Source organism: Cavia porcellus, unplaced genomic scaffold (assembly GCF_034190915.1).
Source record: "Cavia porcellus strain 051 isolate PalLab524CR breed Dunkin Hartley unplaced genomic scaffold, mCavPor4.1 scaffold_1, whole genome shotgun sequence".
NCBI lineage: Eukaryota > Metazoa > Chordata > Mammalia > Rodentia > Caviidae > Cavia > Cavia porcellus.
Window position 1 is genome coordinate 186238422 of NW_026947484.1, and position 15327 is coordinate 186253748.

Here is a 15327-nt window from a genome sequence, read left to right on the forward strand (position 1 = left end):
GACTGAGATTAATGGAAGAGGATTAATTAATTAACTTTGTGGAAGAAATTTCAAGGCAGCCTACCACTGACGTGGTGTCATGGTTACTGGTGAGTGTTCAATCAGGTTTATATTGAGAATCAAGAGCAAACATCACAGCAGAATGACTTCAAAAGCTTTGAATTTGGCCTGAAAGGAAACTCTAGGAATGATTCAGAGCATAGTTGGAGCAGAGGAGAACTTGGTTGCTGGAATGACTGTCATGAAAAAGTCAAGTACTTTGGTACTGGACAATAAGAAAATATGGCTTGGGGGCAACACGAGAACTAGCAGGACTCCAGCCTTTGCAGTCTAAAAATTGCAAAGGTGAAAGACCTTTCCTTGAGAAGAGAGCCACAAGACACCATGTTCCAGAAAGGCAGTGGCCTACAAAATTTTTTCCTCTTAGTTGAGTCCATAGTACTCAACAATCTCAGCACTTGACCCTATAGCCAAGAGAAAAGGAAACCTAGCTCCTGCTCCAGTTGGTGGAAGTCCTTTGTATTGTCTATGTGGTGCTGATTTTAGACACAGGCAGAATGCACGAGTTGTAGGCTCAGTAAGGCTTCCAGCCCGATTTTAGAAGAAGGCCTGGGAGGCCAGGCAGTGTGATCCTGAGAGGGAAATGTATGAAGCCAATGGCAGTGGAGATCCCAAAAGGATGAAAAGCCCACGTATTTGGATGATCTGAAGAAAACTGCATGGAGTAAGGAAAACATTCTCAAGAGAGAAGCTATGAAAACTACAACCACAGAGAGGGACACAGAGGGGAAACACAAAAGCCCTTTGGTGTTCACATCTTGCCATGGACTGCCCCAGCATGCTGTACATGGAAATACTAAACTTAATGTTCAGTTCAGTATTTCCTACCTGCTTTGCCAGGGACTGTTTCCCTCTTCCATGCTCAGTCCATACTCAGCTGGCTCTTTTTGTCTTGCTTTGGCCTCATTCTCTCTCTATCCTCCCACTTCTACCTTTTAGAATAGGAATCTTTATCTCGTCCCATGGTATGCTGCAAGTGTTTTAACTTTGTTTTCATTTGTGCAGGGAATTGCAGTTAAGAATTTACCTTAAATCTCCTCAGAGACTTTAAACTTGGACTTTTCAGCAAGGCTGAGACTCTTAGCACTTTGGCAACTCTCAGAATGAACTGAAGTACTTTTCATAGGGGACGTGCATGTGTCTTTTAGCACCCAGAAGTGGAATGTTATGACTTGTATCTAGATATTCCCCTAAATCCTCATGTGCTTATAGATGGAACTTTTGGGAGGTGGCTGGATATAGGATGTGTGAATATGGATAAAAAGTGTGGAATTACTAAACTAGTACACTGATAGGTTTAGCATAGTTCTGGGTATGAATACTTGTAAGGGTCACACTGGGTGTGGGAGCCACCACTAAGAAGGCTTATAGTCCGTATGTAATATAAGGAGAAGAGAAGGAAAGCAGGCTCTGGCTTCACTGCTTTCTGCCTGCCCTGCCATGGACTTCAGGACATTTCTCGTCTATTAAAACTTATTAGGAATGTATCCTCATTGCAGAACATGTATAGAACAAGTGACTGGAGATGCCAGGTTGTATTGTATTGCACAAAAAAGTAGTATTGTTGCCTTGTCAGCATCCATAGACACACCAATATGAGTTTATACCATGGTGACTCATTAATACCTATAGTTTTGTTCTGATATAGTCTGCCATTTTGTCTTATTATGGAGCTATCCAGAAGAGGAACATATGCTACCTTTTGAACTAGGGCCTGCCCTAAAAGTTCAGGACAAATGTTCTCAGCAGTAGGCAGGATCAACGCTGCATCAATAGTACAAGTCTTAGCTTTAGTAGTGCTCTCAATGTAGACACATTTGATGAAGTGGTGGTCTTCAAAAATTGCTTCTGTTCTTTATGCTCACATCAAAAAATCTCCAAAGCTTTTATTTTAATACACGATGCTTGATCCCCAAGTGGAGAGCAGTTTTGAAGGTTTCATAGCTTCCTTGGATAGCTAGTTGCCTGGTAGATCTGAGTGCCAGGACTCAACATTTTTGGACTCTTTTCAACATACTGGTTTGCTACTGGCCTGCAAGAGTATGGTTGATAATGAATTTCCGTTTGGTGCTGAAGATTTAAAGTCCAGGAACTTTTCAAGTGCAAAGGTGCAGAGATGAGGCCAACAATGGTCTGAAACCTGAAGCAGGTGGTAGCTACTGTCTGAATCAATGGGCTTAATACCATCTTTGAAGTTCCACTCATGTATAGAGATCTGGTCACACCACCCATCTGCTCATTGCAGCAGACAGCCAAGGTCCACATCTCTAGGTTGATGTCTTTCTGGCACTTAACTCCTAGAATGAGCTAAATTTGCAGTGTTCTTTCTGTGGAAAAGCCAAGATGGAACACTTTCATGACAGGAGAGAATGATAGATGTCTCAGTATCAGAACATAAGCAAAGTAGGCCATGGAACAACTGCACAGACATGGAAGAAGCAGTGGAAGGATGCAGGTGCATCATGGACCAGGCTACCTCAGAGAGCAGCCATATGTTCCCTCTTGTTTTGTGTTCTGGAACGTGGGTGTTTCCTGGCTCTTGCTCTTGGAGATTACCTACATGGCAGCCATGGGGAGAATTCCTAGGGGAAAATCCAGAAACATCTCAGGGAAAATCTCCCTTGGACCAGAAGCAAACTCTTAAGCAAAGGCTGAATGACAATGCGTTGTGAAGAAGAGGGTAAAATTAAGATAAAGAATGAGTATATGTCATAGCTGGATGATGGGGTTCTCCTGGTTTCTTTAGATTAGTGAATATCACAAAGGATTGTAGGAAGCCCAAAATCCTTATTTATAAACATTGGGGTACATTGTTATTTCAGGATTATGGATAGTCTTGCAAATTGAGTAATATTTTATCTCCAATTATGGACACTTTGAATCAGCTATTGACAATGAAGATGAATTCCCCGAAATTTCCAGGGTACATTTTGTGTTTAGACTGAAATTTAATTTGAATTTCTGATACTTGAGATGAAAGTTCTAAAACCATTCTCTATATGATGCGTGCTGTAGATTCCCAGTAGACATTTTAAAAGAATTTAGAATAATGTTGCTTTACTTTATTCCATACATATATTATTCCTAAGTCAGGTATGGGGTTAACTTTAATCAAGTACCTTATAGGATTTATTGAGATTAAATGGGTTAATACTTTTAGGCTTTTAGAACAATGTTTGACACATGGCTATGCCACATTCAAGTCAGTCACGGTTATTTTCATATTTTCCTCTTTCAATTTTGTTTGTTCATCTAACTTTAATAGGTTAATTTCTCATATTAATTTGGATTCAAAAATTTCTTTTGGAGCCAATTTAATTATTAAGTTTTCTTAAAATTTCACTCATATTTTCTAGAAAAAAACTCGTAATTTTTGACACAGTCTCTGTTATTTTATTTCTGTTTGACTTGTCAAATATTTGTCTATCTTATCTAACTTTTTAGGGCAAGGGTCAGATTTGGGTTCATTTACTGGTCATTTTTTTATTTGTTCATTGATTTCTTGTCTTTTAAATTAATTACTGCTGCCATTGGGGGTTTATTTCTTTCTGGTTTTATGATAAGCAGTTTTCTCATTTTATTCATATCTAAGTAGTTTGTGATTTATTTTTGTTTCTCTTTGCATAAGAGTGTTTTGCCAACATATAAAATATCCTTTAGATAGGTTTCTTAGTTACTTTTCTTGTTGTTGAGACAAAAATACCTGACATCAGAAGTTAAAGGGGAAGAATAAAACAAAGTTAAAGGGGAAAAGGTTTATTTATCTCACAGTTTATAGAGATTTCAATCCATAATTGGCTCACTTCAAGACAGGGGTGGCACATGGCAGAGGGACAACAAGTCGTGGCACTGAAAGACAACAAAAGCAACAAGGGAAGACAGCTTAACAGCATTTTCCTGTCTCTTTTATGTTGTATCCAGCCTACAAGGACTAGGGCAGTGTTTATCTGATCAATGGACTGATCCACCAATTACCTACTCTCAAACCCAACTCCCTTAACTTTGGCATTGCATTATAAATCAATCACACAATGTAGGTCCAGCCACCTCTGGGAAAAAAAAAAAAGAAAAATCTTTATGACCATATTAGGTTCTTGTTGGGTGGGGGGAATCTAGACACAAACCATAACATAGGGATGCGAGGATAACAATGTCACTTTTCATGGAAGGATCTGATTATCGTTACTTGAACACACCACTTGAACTTAGTATTTGTAAAAAAAAAAGCATCTATTTGGCATGCTGGGCTTCACAACAGTATGTGATATATGTAATACTACTACATAGACTACTCCTAAAAATAGTCACGTGCTTGAATCTGTCTTTAGTAATTTACAAATATTTGAACTGGATACCAAGTTAAAGGGCACAAATAAACAAATGCATGGGTCACTTCATGGAGCAACTGACCTATGACAAGGGAATTGCATGGAAAAAAGATGCTAGGTTAGGCTGGGAAAATTAAACATAGAATGTAAGAGCATAAATGGAAGACACACCAGGTGCTATATGTGGTTCTTCTATGTGCCACAGCCTAGTAGGGAGATCTTTAAAACTTACCAGAAGAGCAACTGACATGCTCATCACTACTGGGTGTTCTTTTCTCATCATTACTGTTCTTATAACAAAACATACTCATCTTCTAGCTATCTCCAGGAGATAAAATTCTCCTTATGTCCAAGTAAGTCATACTTTCCTGTTAGCCAATTTAGGAAGAAGCGTGGCTTCCATCTACTGGACAAACTTAAAGTGCTTCCTCCACGTCAGGCCCTGTTCTGGGCATATAAATCCAAGAAATCAAATATGTCATCAATACCCATCTACAAGATTAAGAGTCTTCTGAGGTTGCTTGTGTCATCACACTTTCCTTTGTTTCCAATTCTCTCTCATAGGAGTCAGAATTTCCTAAGCTCCTCCGGGCTTTCATTGGAAAGGGGAGCAAAATTTTTCCACAGCATTCCTTTTTTTCTTAAGGCTACAGTGACCACTTATCTATTTTGATAGAGGGCTTTGTCCTTGGCAGAAAACCCAAGTGAGGGCTCTTCAGTCTGAAGAAATGAATCCTCATATGACAGACTTGAAAGATAGAGATCAATGAGAGACCCATGGAGACTGGTGTTGAAGTTAAACAGAGGCAGCACTTAGTTTACTATGGCGTAATGGGAAGGAGTACAAGCCCAGAGCTTTCCCTTAGTTACAAGTGACTCATGTTGGTGTCCTATACAGTCTGGCTCCATGTCCAGGACCACAACAATACAAATCTGCAGCCAGAGCTTTGCACAACCAGATAAGGCCTTTTCAGAATCAAAACCAGAAAGAACACTGGAATGTTAGCTTGATGTTTGTTCTTGGAAATAGGAACCAGTGGCCAAACGTTAAGTGACCTCTCATTGTGACAAGATAAGAGCAATGTAATAATCACTTCACTTGCCATGATTCTTCAGAATACTTTATAAAAATGAAATAAAATCGAACTCTCATTGCTTTAAGATTCTAAAATATGTTTAGAAAAAGACAATAAATCATTCTGAAATTGAATGACATTATATTTAGGTTGCTTATATGAGATTGGAGAGCTAAGGCTTTCAAACTCTCCCTTCTAATGATTTGCTTCTCTCGAGCACATCCTCTGAACCATTTTAATAGGTATATCACACTAAAAATAACACAAAAACACATACTCATATCAAAGTCATCTTAATGTGGTGGACATTAAGGTCAGGTGGACTATACCATTTATGTGCACAAATGCTATGTGTGAGATTGTCCCAACTTTCTTGAACTCCTTGTTTTGAAAACAAGGCTGTGTATGTGAAAGCACATTGTTTAGTAAGTAGGATGAAAACATCCTTAAATACTCTTTGCTCTCCTCCCCAGCTTTAGTAGGGCGCCCTCAGAACATGTGTGTGCTAGTGTGTATACATGTATGCACGTTTAGGTTACAATGAATAAAGAAATTTGTACCAGAGGTGACATTTGTCCCTAAAAAATGCCTGGCTTTTTATTGACAATTCAAAAGAACCCATAGTGGGATGAAGGCCGAGGTACCATGCTGTGTATCTAGAAAGTAGATTTGAGTATTTTAATAACTTAAGGGATTCTTTTATTTGGCCTAATCACACACATATATTCACACTCAGTCACTTAAAATGATCTCTCAGTCACGTTTGTATTTAGGATGATCTCAAGACATGTGAAACTCAAGAGCAAAAACACTTACTGAGCCATACCATGGTGACTCTTAAAACACTTTGGGCCAGTTGATAAAGTAGAAAACAAAGGACATGAGCCAGAATACATTTTGTGATAACTTTTTATCTTCTCTTTAGAAAAAAAAAATATGTACAAAAAAACTAGGAAGAGCCAACATGAAAGTGTCAAGGAAAACATTCTGACAGGCGAGGGGCTCCTTTTCTCAAAGGAGGTTCACATGAGTTATCACCATGCTAGAAAAATGGGATGCAGTTAAAATCTTAGAACAGGTAAAGTCACAAAGTGAGGCTGCTGCTCTGGGGCTCTACGTTGCAGATACTTTGATCCCTTTTCTGTAAAATAATACTGTGCAAACTGTAAAATATTCATTCTCATATAAAGTCAGTACAATATGACATACAAAACTGTTTAGTTGACAAGGAAGGCTGGTGCTGACTGTTTGTTGAAAAGAAAAGAAGGCTTCAGTGTCACACGCCTGCCCCAGGACAAGATTCCAGAGAGATCTTGAGTTTCTTAGGTGGGCAAGACCCTTATTTAAGGAAGAATCCTACAACCCAAACATCTCAAATCTAGGATTCTCCACTAATTTTCAATGCAAAATAGGTGATTTCACTATAACTTTTGATGCAATAGCCTGATAACAGGTCAGAACACAAAGTACTCTGAACATTTCCAGAACTGATTTTGAGATTTGCTATTAACCAACATTGCCCTTCCTGAAACTCAAAGGTTAAACTTCCATTAAAATCCAAAAATTCTGGAGGAGGCAGAAACTGTGGTAATAAAAGTTTAAAGTGAATCGTTATATCAATTTATTTGTGTTTATAAAACTGAGAAAAGAAGGTTTGTGTACAGATATCACAAAACAACATCAACCATCGGATAAATGTGGTTCTTCAATGCACACTTGAACAGAAGAAAATTTTGTTGGTTTTAAGATTCTGCCGTAAATATGTTAAAGCTGACAAAAAAAAAAATCAGGGCAAGCTACGTCACTTTTTCATACAAAAAATGTACAAAACATTAGCCTCTAACTAGATAAACATAATACTTGTCCTCACAGTCTGACATTAAGTAACTGTGTATTTTGAAGTATTGAACTGGGAGGTGATTAAAAAACAGCTCCTGTCCGTCAGTCCTCTCAGGTGACTTCAGTCATGGATGCCGAGTGATTCTGAAAGGCAAATACAGACACACAGTTTTAGATGGGGTTGACAGACTCCTGGACACCTTTACTCATCCTTGAACATTTCTTTTCCGTTTTGTCTCTTGGAGTTTGAGGTTCCCTCTTCCCATCCGCGCTCTGCCAAGGTTCCTCAGATTTCCATTACTTGTTCGTTTAAATTTTCCCTTACTTTTACCACTGCAGGATCATTTCTTCATTTAAGTCTCTGCCTTTATAATTCTGTTCTATTCTTAACTATTTTCTAATATGAGCATTGAAGGACCCCAGAATATCATTGCATCTAAGAGTAAGTGGAAAAGATACAGAAAGTCAATATTCCAAAATAAGTAGAGTTACGTCTATGGTACCACCACTTTTGAATCAAGAATTCTTCAGAATCATTTGCAAATATTCATCTTTTTTCTGATACCGTACTTGCTGAACCTAAGTTCCAGGCATCGGTGGTCCCAGTAGCAATTGCATTTTGTTTTTGTGTAGTTAAAGAAAAAGTAATCTACCTAGTGGAAAGCATAGGGAGATGATACCATATCCTGCATGAGTTAACAAAATTTGTTCAGTGCTGATGCAATTTCTTTTTTCAGGTGACTCTGGGCATAAGGGTATAGAATGGCAATAGATAAAAGCTATCTCTTTAAGACTGCAGTAACTCTTTACAATCATAAAATAACACACTGGAAATTTGCAATATTCTTGTTAATTGTGTTTTCTATAATTCTTCATTCCTGGTACTTCAGAAAATTTTTAGAAAATGTTCCCTTGTCAATCAACTATAATAAATGGAATCATGGAAAGCAAATATACAAGTGTTAATTTGTTTGTTTGTTTTTTGAGGCAGGGACTCACCATATAATTCAGGCTGGCCCTGAACTCACTATGTAACCCAGCGTGGCCTCAAACTCATGGTGATCCTTCTGCCTCAGCCTTCTGAGTGCAGGAATTACAGGCTGGCACCACCACCACTACAGGCTCACTGAGTTATTTCTTAAAAGAAGGCAGCTCTGTAGGTTTGAGGGCCCTGTGTAGCAGACAGAATATCTCAGGAGAAAGAAAAGGAGGATATTTAGGTTCCTCCCTACTCAGGAATTTCTCTATATAATGTTTCTATTTGTGGGATGGATTTCATGTTTATTAGTGTATGCTCTAAAGAGACTTTCTAGTCCTCTCTCAAATCCCCAGCATCCAGGAAGATACTTCTATTAAAATAATTACAAAGAAGCACTTTTTAATGGAAACCATGGCTATTGGAAGTGTACCTAAGGTTCTTATCCAAAAGGCGAAATACAGAGGATATTTATTTTGAAAGACCTGCAGCCCAGGTCAAACACTCTTATGGCATATTTCCATGTGCAAGGATGAGATTTATAGATTTTATAAAGGAATTTTATTTGAAGGAAACCTCAGAATGTGCAGTGCAGTAGAATGTGAAGATCTTTAGACCTTGAGCATGTTAATTAAACTTTTAATCTTAATTTCTTCATCCACAAAATAGGATAATAACACTGAGAACAGTACTATCATAGAGATTAAATGATTATGATTCTTAATAGCTGCTAGTTCTCTTTTCTTCACTAACAAGCAAAGGGTACAACTTCTCCGTTATCCATATGGAAACATTTAGTTTCATAAGCAGATGCTTGTTTACTGGGCATCTTCCTCCGAAGGTGAAGGTGAGCCTTTAATCTATCTTGAGAATACCAGTTCTTCCAAACTTCTTAGTACTTCACTTCTTAATGTAAAGAGATCCATCACCTCCTCAAATTCCTGTGTGTTCTGTATATTTCTTGGCCTGGCTAACTATGAACAGTCTCGAGGGAGACCGAAAGAAACCTCGGAAGAGTTTTAGACAGAGGGCATGCCCGAGCAGAGCTGGGAAGAATGATTAGTAGCAAACTATTCAGGGAACAGCATTTAGGACACATGATTAATAAGTCTGTGGAAATCAGTAAGTATTTTTATCCTTTTTAAAACTGGCCTTTGTCTTCATTTACTTCATCTCAAAATAGTGGATAGTGGTTTGATCTCTGGGCACAGGAAATTGATGTTACATAGTAAAGAAAAGCTAGAATGATCATATTTCACCATTTTATTGCAAGGTAATGTTATTTGCTAACTCATCATTAACCTCTACCAACAAAGCGTAAAAAAAAAAAGTTTTTCAGTTTGCTATTTCAAATTCTGCCATGCAAAATGATCACTTTAATTCAGGACAAGGGAAAACAAGCGAAAAACAAAAAATACTTGGCATTATGTTTAATAGTAAGCTCATTAATAAAATGATTATAATAGCTTATATCAGACAGATGTATAGTAATGGATCTTTAAATAATGTAAATATTTCATATTGCCCTGAAATATAAGGATTGCAAGGGGAAGGGATTTACTTTAGCTTTTTTTTGTTTTTGGGTTTTTTTTTTTGCACCATCTATAAAAATAGCTTAGTAATAAGATATTATATACAAACAAGACCCCAAGATAACCAGGATATTATAAAAATGAACACAATAGAATCCCACATACTGTGAAAAGCAGCAGTCTAACTAAAACATTGTTTTATTATCAATTTCCTACTTGTTTTTCCTCCTTGTTTAAAAGAATTCACTCATCCCAGCTTTTCTACTTCATAGCTGTGTGGCTTTGGGTAGGCCATTTAATGATGCTGTTTATAGCTTTTTTATCTTAATCTGTGAAATGGGAATTATCTATTAAATATGGTGGTTTTTAAAAATAAGTATATATTCGTAAAGTGCTTAGCAACTGTTTGCAAGCAAAAGTAAGTGATTCATATTATCTTTCTAGGCTTTTAGCTACCAGATCTTCTCTGTGGTTTCTGAGATTTTTTTTTCTTAAATTTAGACTTACACAACATTTAAGCCACCAGACCACAAATATTTGAAAAAAATTGTGTGTGTTTTGAACACATAGATAACTTCCTTCTTGGTTATTGTTCCCTAAGTAATACAATGATTAGTGTTTATATTGCATTGGGTATCCTAAGTACTCTAGATATGATATAAAATAATGTATGTGAGTTTGTGCAGGTTATTCACAAATAGTACACTATTTTATGTAAATGTGTTGAGCAAACTTGAATCTTGGTATTCTCTGTAGAACCTGGAACTGATCTCCTATGGATACCAAGGCACAACTCTGTTGTGTAAGGAATAATTAGTTACTAATTTAAATTGGCTGTCCATGTGGATAATCCAAATCTCATGAAAGTGAAGTACACTGAAGTTCAAAGTACTCAAAATCTTCATGGGTTTAAGCTAAACATGTGGTAGTTTTATTTCTACCATCTAAAAAAACTTTCTCTATGAATTATTAACCAATTTTCATTATTTCTACCAGAATCATAATCTCCTTGGTTCGTTATCATCTACACTTTACTAAAAAGTTATTGAGGGTTTATGATTGCAAACCCTAGATTGAAGTCAAGACTTCTTGGCAGAGCGGGTAAAGCTTTTTTTTTCGAGAGGGCTTACAGTGAATGAATCATATTCTTACTGATGCTAGTAGATTCAGTGGTGTCCTGCCTCTAGTATGGAAAAGGACTGGTTAATTTACAAAGCCTGTGGGTTTAGTTTGTTAAAACCACTTCAATATACCTGTGCACTTAAGGTTTCCAGAGGGCTTTCTATCCTTGGGAAAGCCATTAGAGGTACTCCACGGGAATCCTCAGATTTGGGTTTGGAAGGAGTTCCTTGCGTTCCTTTAAAGTTATGAACCACACACATTCCCTGCAGGATAAGGGGAAAAAAGATTGGGGTCAGACTCCAGTCATCAGTGCCTGACCATCCCTGACTGTGGCAAGGCCTTTCCCCCCAGTATCATCACCATGGAGACATTTTTCTTTGAGTGAGTGGATGGGTAGGAACTAGAGGGAAGAGTTGAGGTATCTGCTGAGCACATTTTAAATACTGATGAAGAATTTCTTTGTTCACTAGTCACAGGCAATCATTCCACCCCATTAAGCCTGTTTCCTCAGCTGTAAAATGGGAATAGGAATAACTATCTAATGGAGTTGTAGCAAGCAAAGATGATGAATATAAATAACTTCTTAGGAACAGTGCATATTTATTGAGGACCACTTAGGCCTCTGGCACTGTCTTGAGAGCTTCACTTCATCTTATTTAAGCCACCCAACAATTTTCTACAGAAGATACTCATTATAAGCTGCATAGAGAAATGAATTTCGATAGTATCCAAAGTCACACAAAGATACACTCCAGAACCCCTCAATCACACCACCATATTGCTACTGAATAAGTGACAAATACATAGCTACGACTCATTCATTGTTGGCTAGCTCTTAACTTCTAACTGAAATGATGATCTTCAAAATTTGTGACTATTTTTTATGTGCATTAAAGAACTCACATGTGGTACTTTTATTTCTACCATCTAAAAACTTTCTCTATGAATTATTAACCACTTTTGATTCTATTCTACCAGAATCACAATCTTGGTTTTTTATCATCTACTCTGCTCTTTTTGCTCATGGACTCTTTACCTGACTCTATTTTTCATTTTTACATCTAGAATTTTTGAATCATTCTTACAATTCTTTGAGCCAGGCAGAACATTTACATAGATGCTGTTTATCTGGATCACTTTTTTTTTTTACTCTACAGAAGTTTAACCTTTTCCCCTTAGGAAATGGGTGAGCACAGCTGTAGGGGGCCCTGGAGTTCAGACACCCATGTCTGACTCATGGCTTTGGGTGAGTTACTCACTTTGAATCTCACTTTCTTTGTCTCTAAAATGAGGATAAAATATTGCTGTTTGCCTTATGAACACATACTTAGATGCATTATTAAATGTAAATTATGTAATAATCACCCTCCCCCAAATAATTAACTTTCCTCTTTCCTCCACTTTCTATGGGAAACACAAACACATAACACAACACTGAACACATGCAGCCAATATGTTTCATTCTTAGTTTTATTCTTTTCTCTCTATCTGTTCTCCAAATCTCTGTTCTGGAAATGCCTCCAGTCTCCTCCTAAACATGCCTCCTCTCTCTTTCTCAGCTCAGTGTGTCTATCTCTGAGATATGTACTTAGGGATGCATATGTGCAGACAGATTAGTCTTTATCACACCAAAGCAATTCAGTAACAGATATGGATCTTAGGTAAAGGTCATTTACGGAAAACAAATTTTGTATCAGATAGGAAATCACTTGAAAGCAATAACAGACCAAATGATGACTGAGTGCCAAAAAACAGGGCTGCAATTACTGAGAAAAAACAAGTTGAATGTTACAACAGAATTGGTATGTGAGGTTGCAACAAATACAAAGGCTTTTGTAGTTATCATCCCATCGAGATTTCATAAAATTGCTTGGGACTCAGAATTCCCTTTATCTGTAACTAGAGGTGGCTGGCTGTAGGACTGGTGGACATCAAAATTTGGGGGCTTTTATTTGGAGCTCAAATCTTCATTTATTTACCACTTAATTCTCTTGGAAGCATCTTTTAAATTCACCTGCATTTTTTTCTCTCTTTTAGGAAAGCTTTCCTAGAAAAATATCTTTTTTGAGATATCAACATTTTAGGATCAGTTCAGCACCACTTTTCTTGTAACATCGTCCAGAGAGTTTGCATTTCAGTATCTCATCTTTTATTATAGAAAAAATTGAATCTTTTCAAAGTAACATTGAGTTACAATAGAACTTCCCAATCAGCATGCTGAATAAATGTGTGTTTTCTGTGTGCATCATGGCAGACAAAAGAGTAGGGAAACTGTTAGAGCATGAGACAGGCATACATGTATTATGTAAGGTGGGGAGGGCAGAGTGGAGGTAAAGAAAACGTTATGTGACTGTAAAACACGATGTGATGTGTGAAGTCCTAAGGAGACTTCAAAGGGCAGAACAGGAAGACGGAAGACTTTTGAGACCATGATGGCTTTGGCTTTCTTCTCCTCCAGGAAGATTTCTTCTTTGTTTGTTCTTTTGTCTTTATGAAACAGGGTATCCTTAGGCAGTTCAGGCTGGCCTTGAGCTCACTTTGTAGCTCAAGCTGGTCTTGAACTTGCTACGAAACTCCTACCTCAGCCTCCCAAGTGCTGAGATTACAGGCCTGGCTTGTAGTATAGGAATTCTTTTTTTGGTACTGGAGATTGAACTCATGACCTTGCGCTTGCCAAGCAGGGGCTTATGCCATTGAGTGAAATCCCCAGCAGGTCCTTGGGGGAAGATTCCTGACTTTCAATAGGGGATTTATTTCTTGCAGAATATTTGAGCTTTTAGCTTTTTAAGACTTTCTATAAATCCTTCAGGGGCTATTTTAAATTTTTGAGGGAAAAATTTTAAATGTCTCACACTCTGTGGTATTCCATGTAATGGAATATTACACTGCAATAAAAGGAATACATTATTAATACATTGTAAACCATAACTGAGTGTCAAAATAATTGTGCTACACAAAAGATACCAGAAGAATAACACATATTATGCGATCCCATTGATATGAGACCCTAAAAAGGCAAACTAATATAGAATGATGGAAGATTATATTTCTCTGGGGTGAGGGGAATGAAAGGGGGAGAGATTTTGCCATATATATAGGTCAAGATTTACCGAATTGGACACTCATGTACCATGGGTGTATGCCCGCCATACCTCAATAAAACTGTGATAAAAGGAAAAACAAAACCAATACAATATAAATTCTTTTTTTCCAGTTCAACTCAGATTAAGGTATTTTATAGGTAAAAAAAATGTCCAGACCCTATTTGAAAAATGAAAACACTGCCAGAAATGGAGACTTCTGGAGAAAACTGAGTTAAACAAGATTTCTCACATTAATTTTTGGTGGAAAAAGATGCTCAAGAGGTACGCCCAAGTGCCAAGTCTAAAAAAGAATTGTCGTGATTATATTTCTGAGCAGGACGGGTACCATGATGACTCTTGGGCTAGCTCTGAGCTTTTCAGGATGCTGGGGGAGAAGGTGCTTGCTTCTACCAGTACTCTTTCTTTCCCTAGAAAGACCTAGAATAAATAATGAGAGAAGTGTGGTTTGAATGCATGTCACATTACCTGTCCAAGTTATTATCTCAGTGTTGAGGGGAGTGGAGAAAGATAAGCTTGTTGGAGCAGTCTGGTCCTTGACTCCCAGAAAGAAATGGCCAGTCATATTTCTCTAAAATAACTCTTGCAGCAAAAGAATGCATGATATCTGGAGAAGAATTTCAACTCAGAAGGGTGGCACAAAGCTCATCATAACTTTAGGCATCCTTTTAGAAGGTATAAGAAGAAACAAAGCAGAGTGAAAGAAGCCAACCTACCAGAAATAAAGCCACCGCAGTGCCTAGGATGAAACCTGCTATCACATCTGAGCAGTGGTTCCGGTACTCAGAGACCCGGTTGAGGCCCGTCAGGAAGGCTGTGCAGAGGGTGCCCAAGCACAGCACCGGTTTGGCCAGTCGACTGCTTTTTGTCTTGATTGTGCTTGTGATGTACATCTGGAGAGAGAGACAACCCAAACAGTGACTACAGGACTTCCTCACCATGGAGAGTACACGGGCATGCGCTTGAGCAGGGGCTGTGCCAAAGCACGCACAGTGGTGACTTTGTTGAACAGGGCCACTAACCTATGCAGCAAGAATCTTAGATAGAAAATTAGTGTGTAGTGGCAGTGAGCAGGTGTACGTTAATTCGTCTTTTCTAGCGGGCGTGTGAATAGAAATTACAGTGACTAGCACAGGGAGAACTGGACCATGATTGGATTCAGAACATGCAAGAAACCAGGAAATTATTTGGAGGTATTAAGGAAACCCAGGTAAGCATTTACTTATCAAATAAATCTGTGGAGATGAATTCTGTGGCGAAGAGGACCAGACAGACAAAAAATTACATGTTTTG

The 15327-nt window shown here is 37.8% G+C and overlaps 1 protein-coding gene across 2 annotated transcripts in view; it reads right to left on the reverse strand.

Moving 5' to 3' along the window:
• Window positions 1-6355: 6355 nt before the first annotated feature.
• The window catches only part of Plppr1 (phospholipid phosphatase related 1), a 282868-nt gene continuing 273896 nt past the window's right edge, over window positions 6356-15327 (reverse strand). For both annotated transcript variants that reach the window (XM_063224526.1, XM_023565531.2), the window contains 3 exons: window positions 14751-14927; window positions 11065-11196; window positions 6356-7447 (listed from right to left, as the gene is read on the reverse strand). In XM_063224526.1, the coding sequence (XP_063080596.1) occupies window positions 7415-7447; window positions 11065-11196; window positions 14751-14927 (342 nt within the window). In that variant the 3' untranslated portion in view covers window positions 6356-7414. The remainder of the gene's footprint in view (window positions 7448-11064; window positions 11197-14750; window positions 14928-15327) is intronic.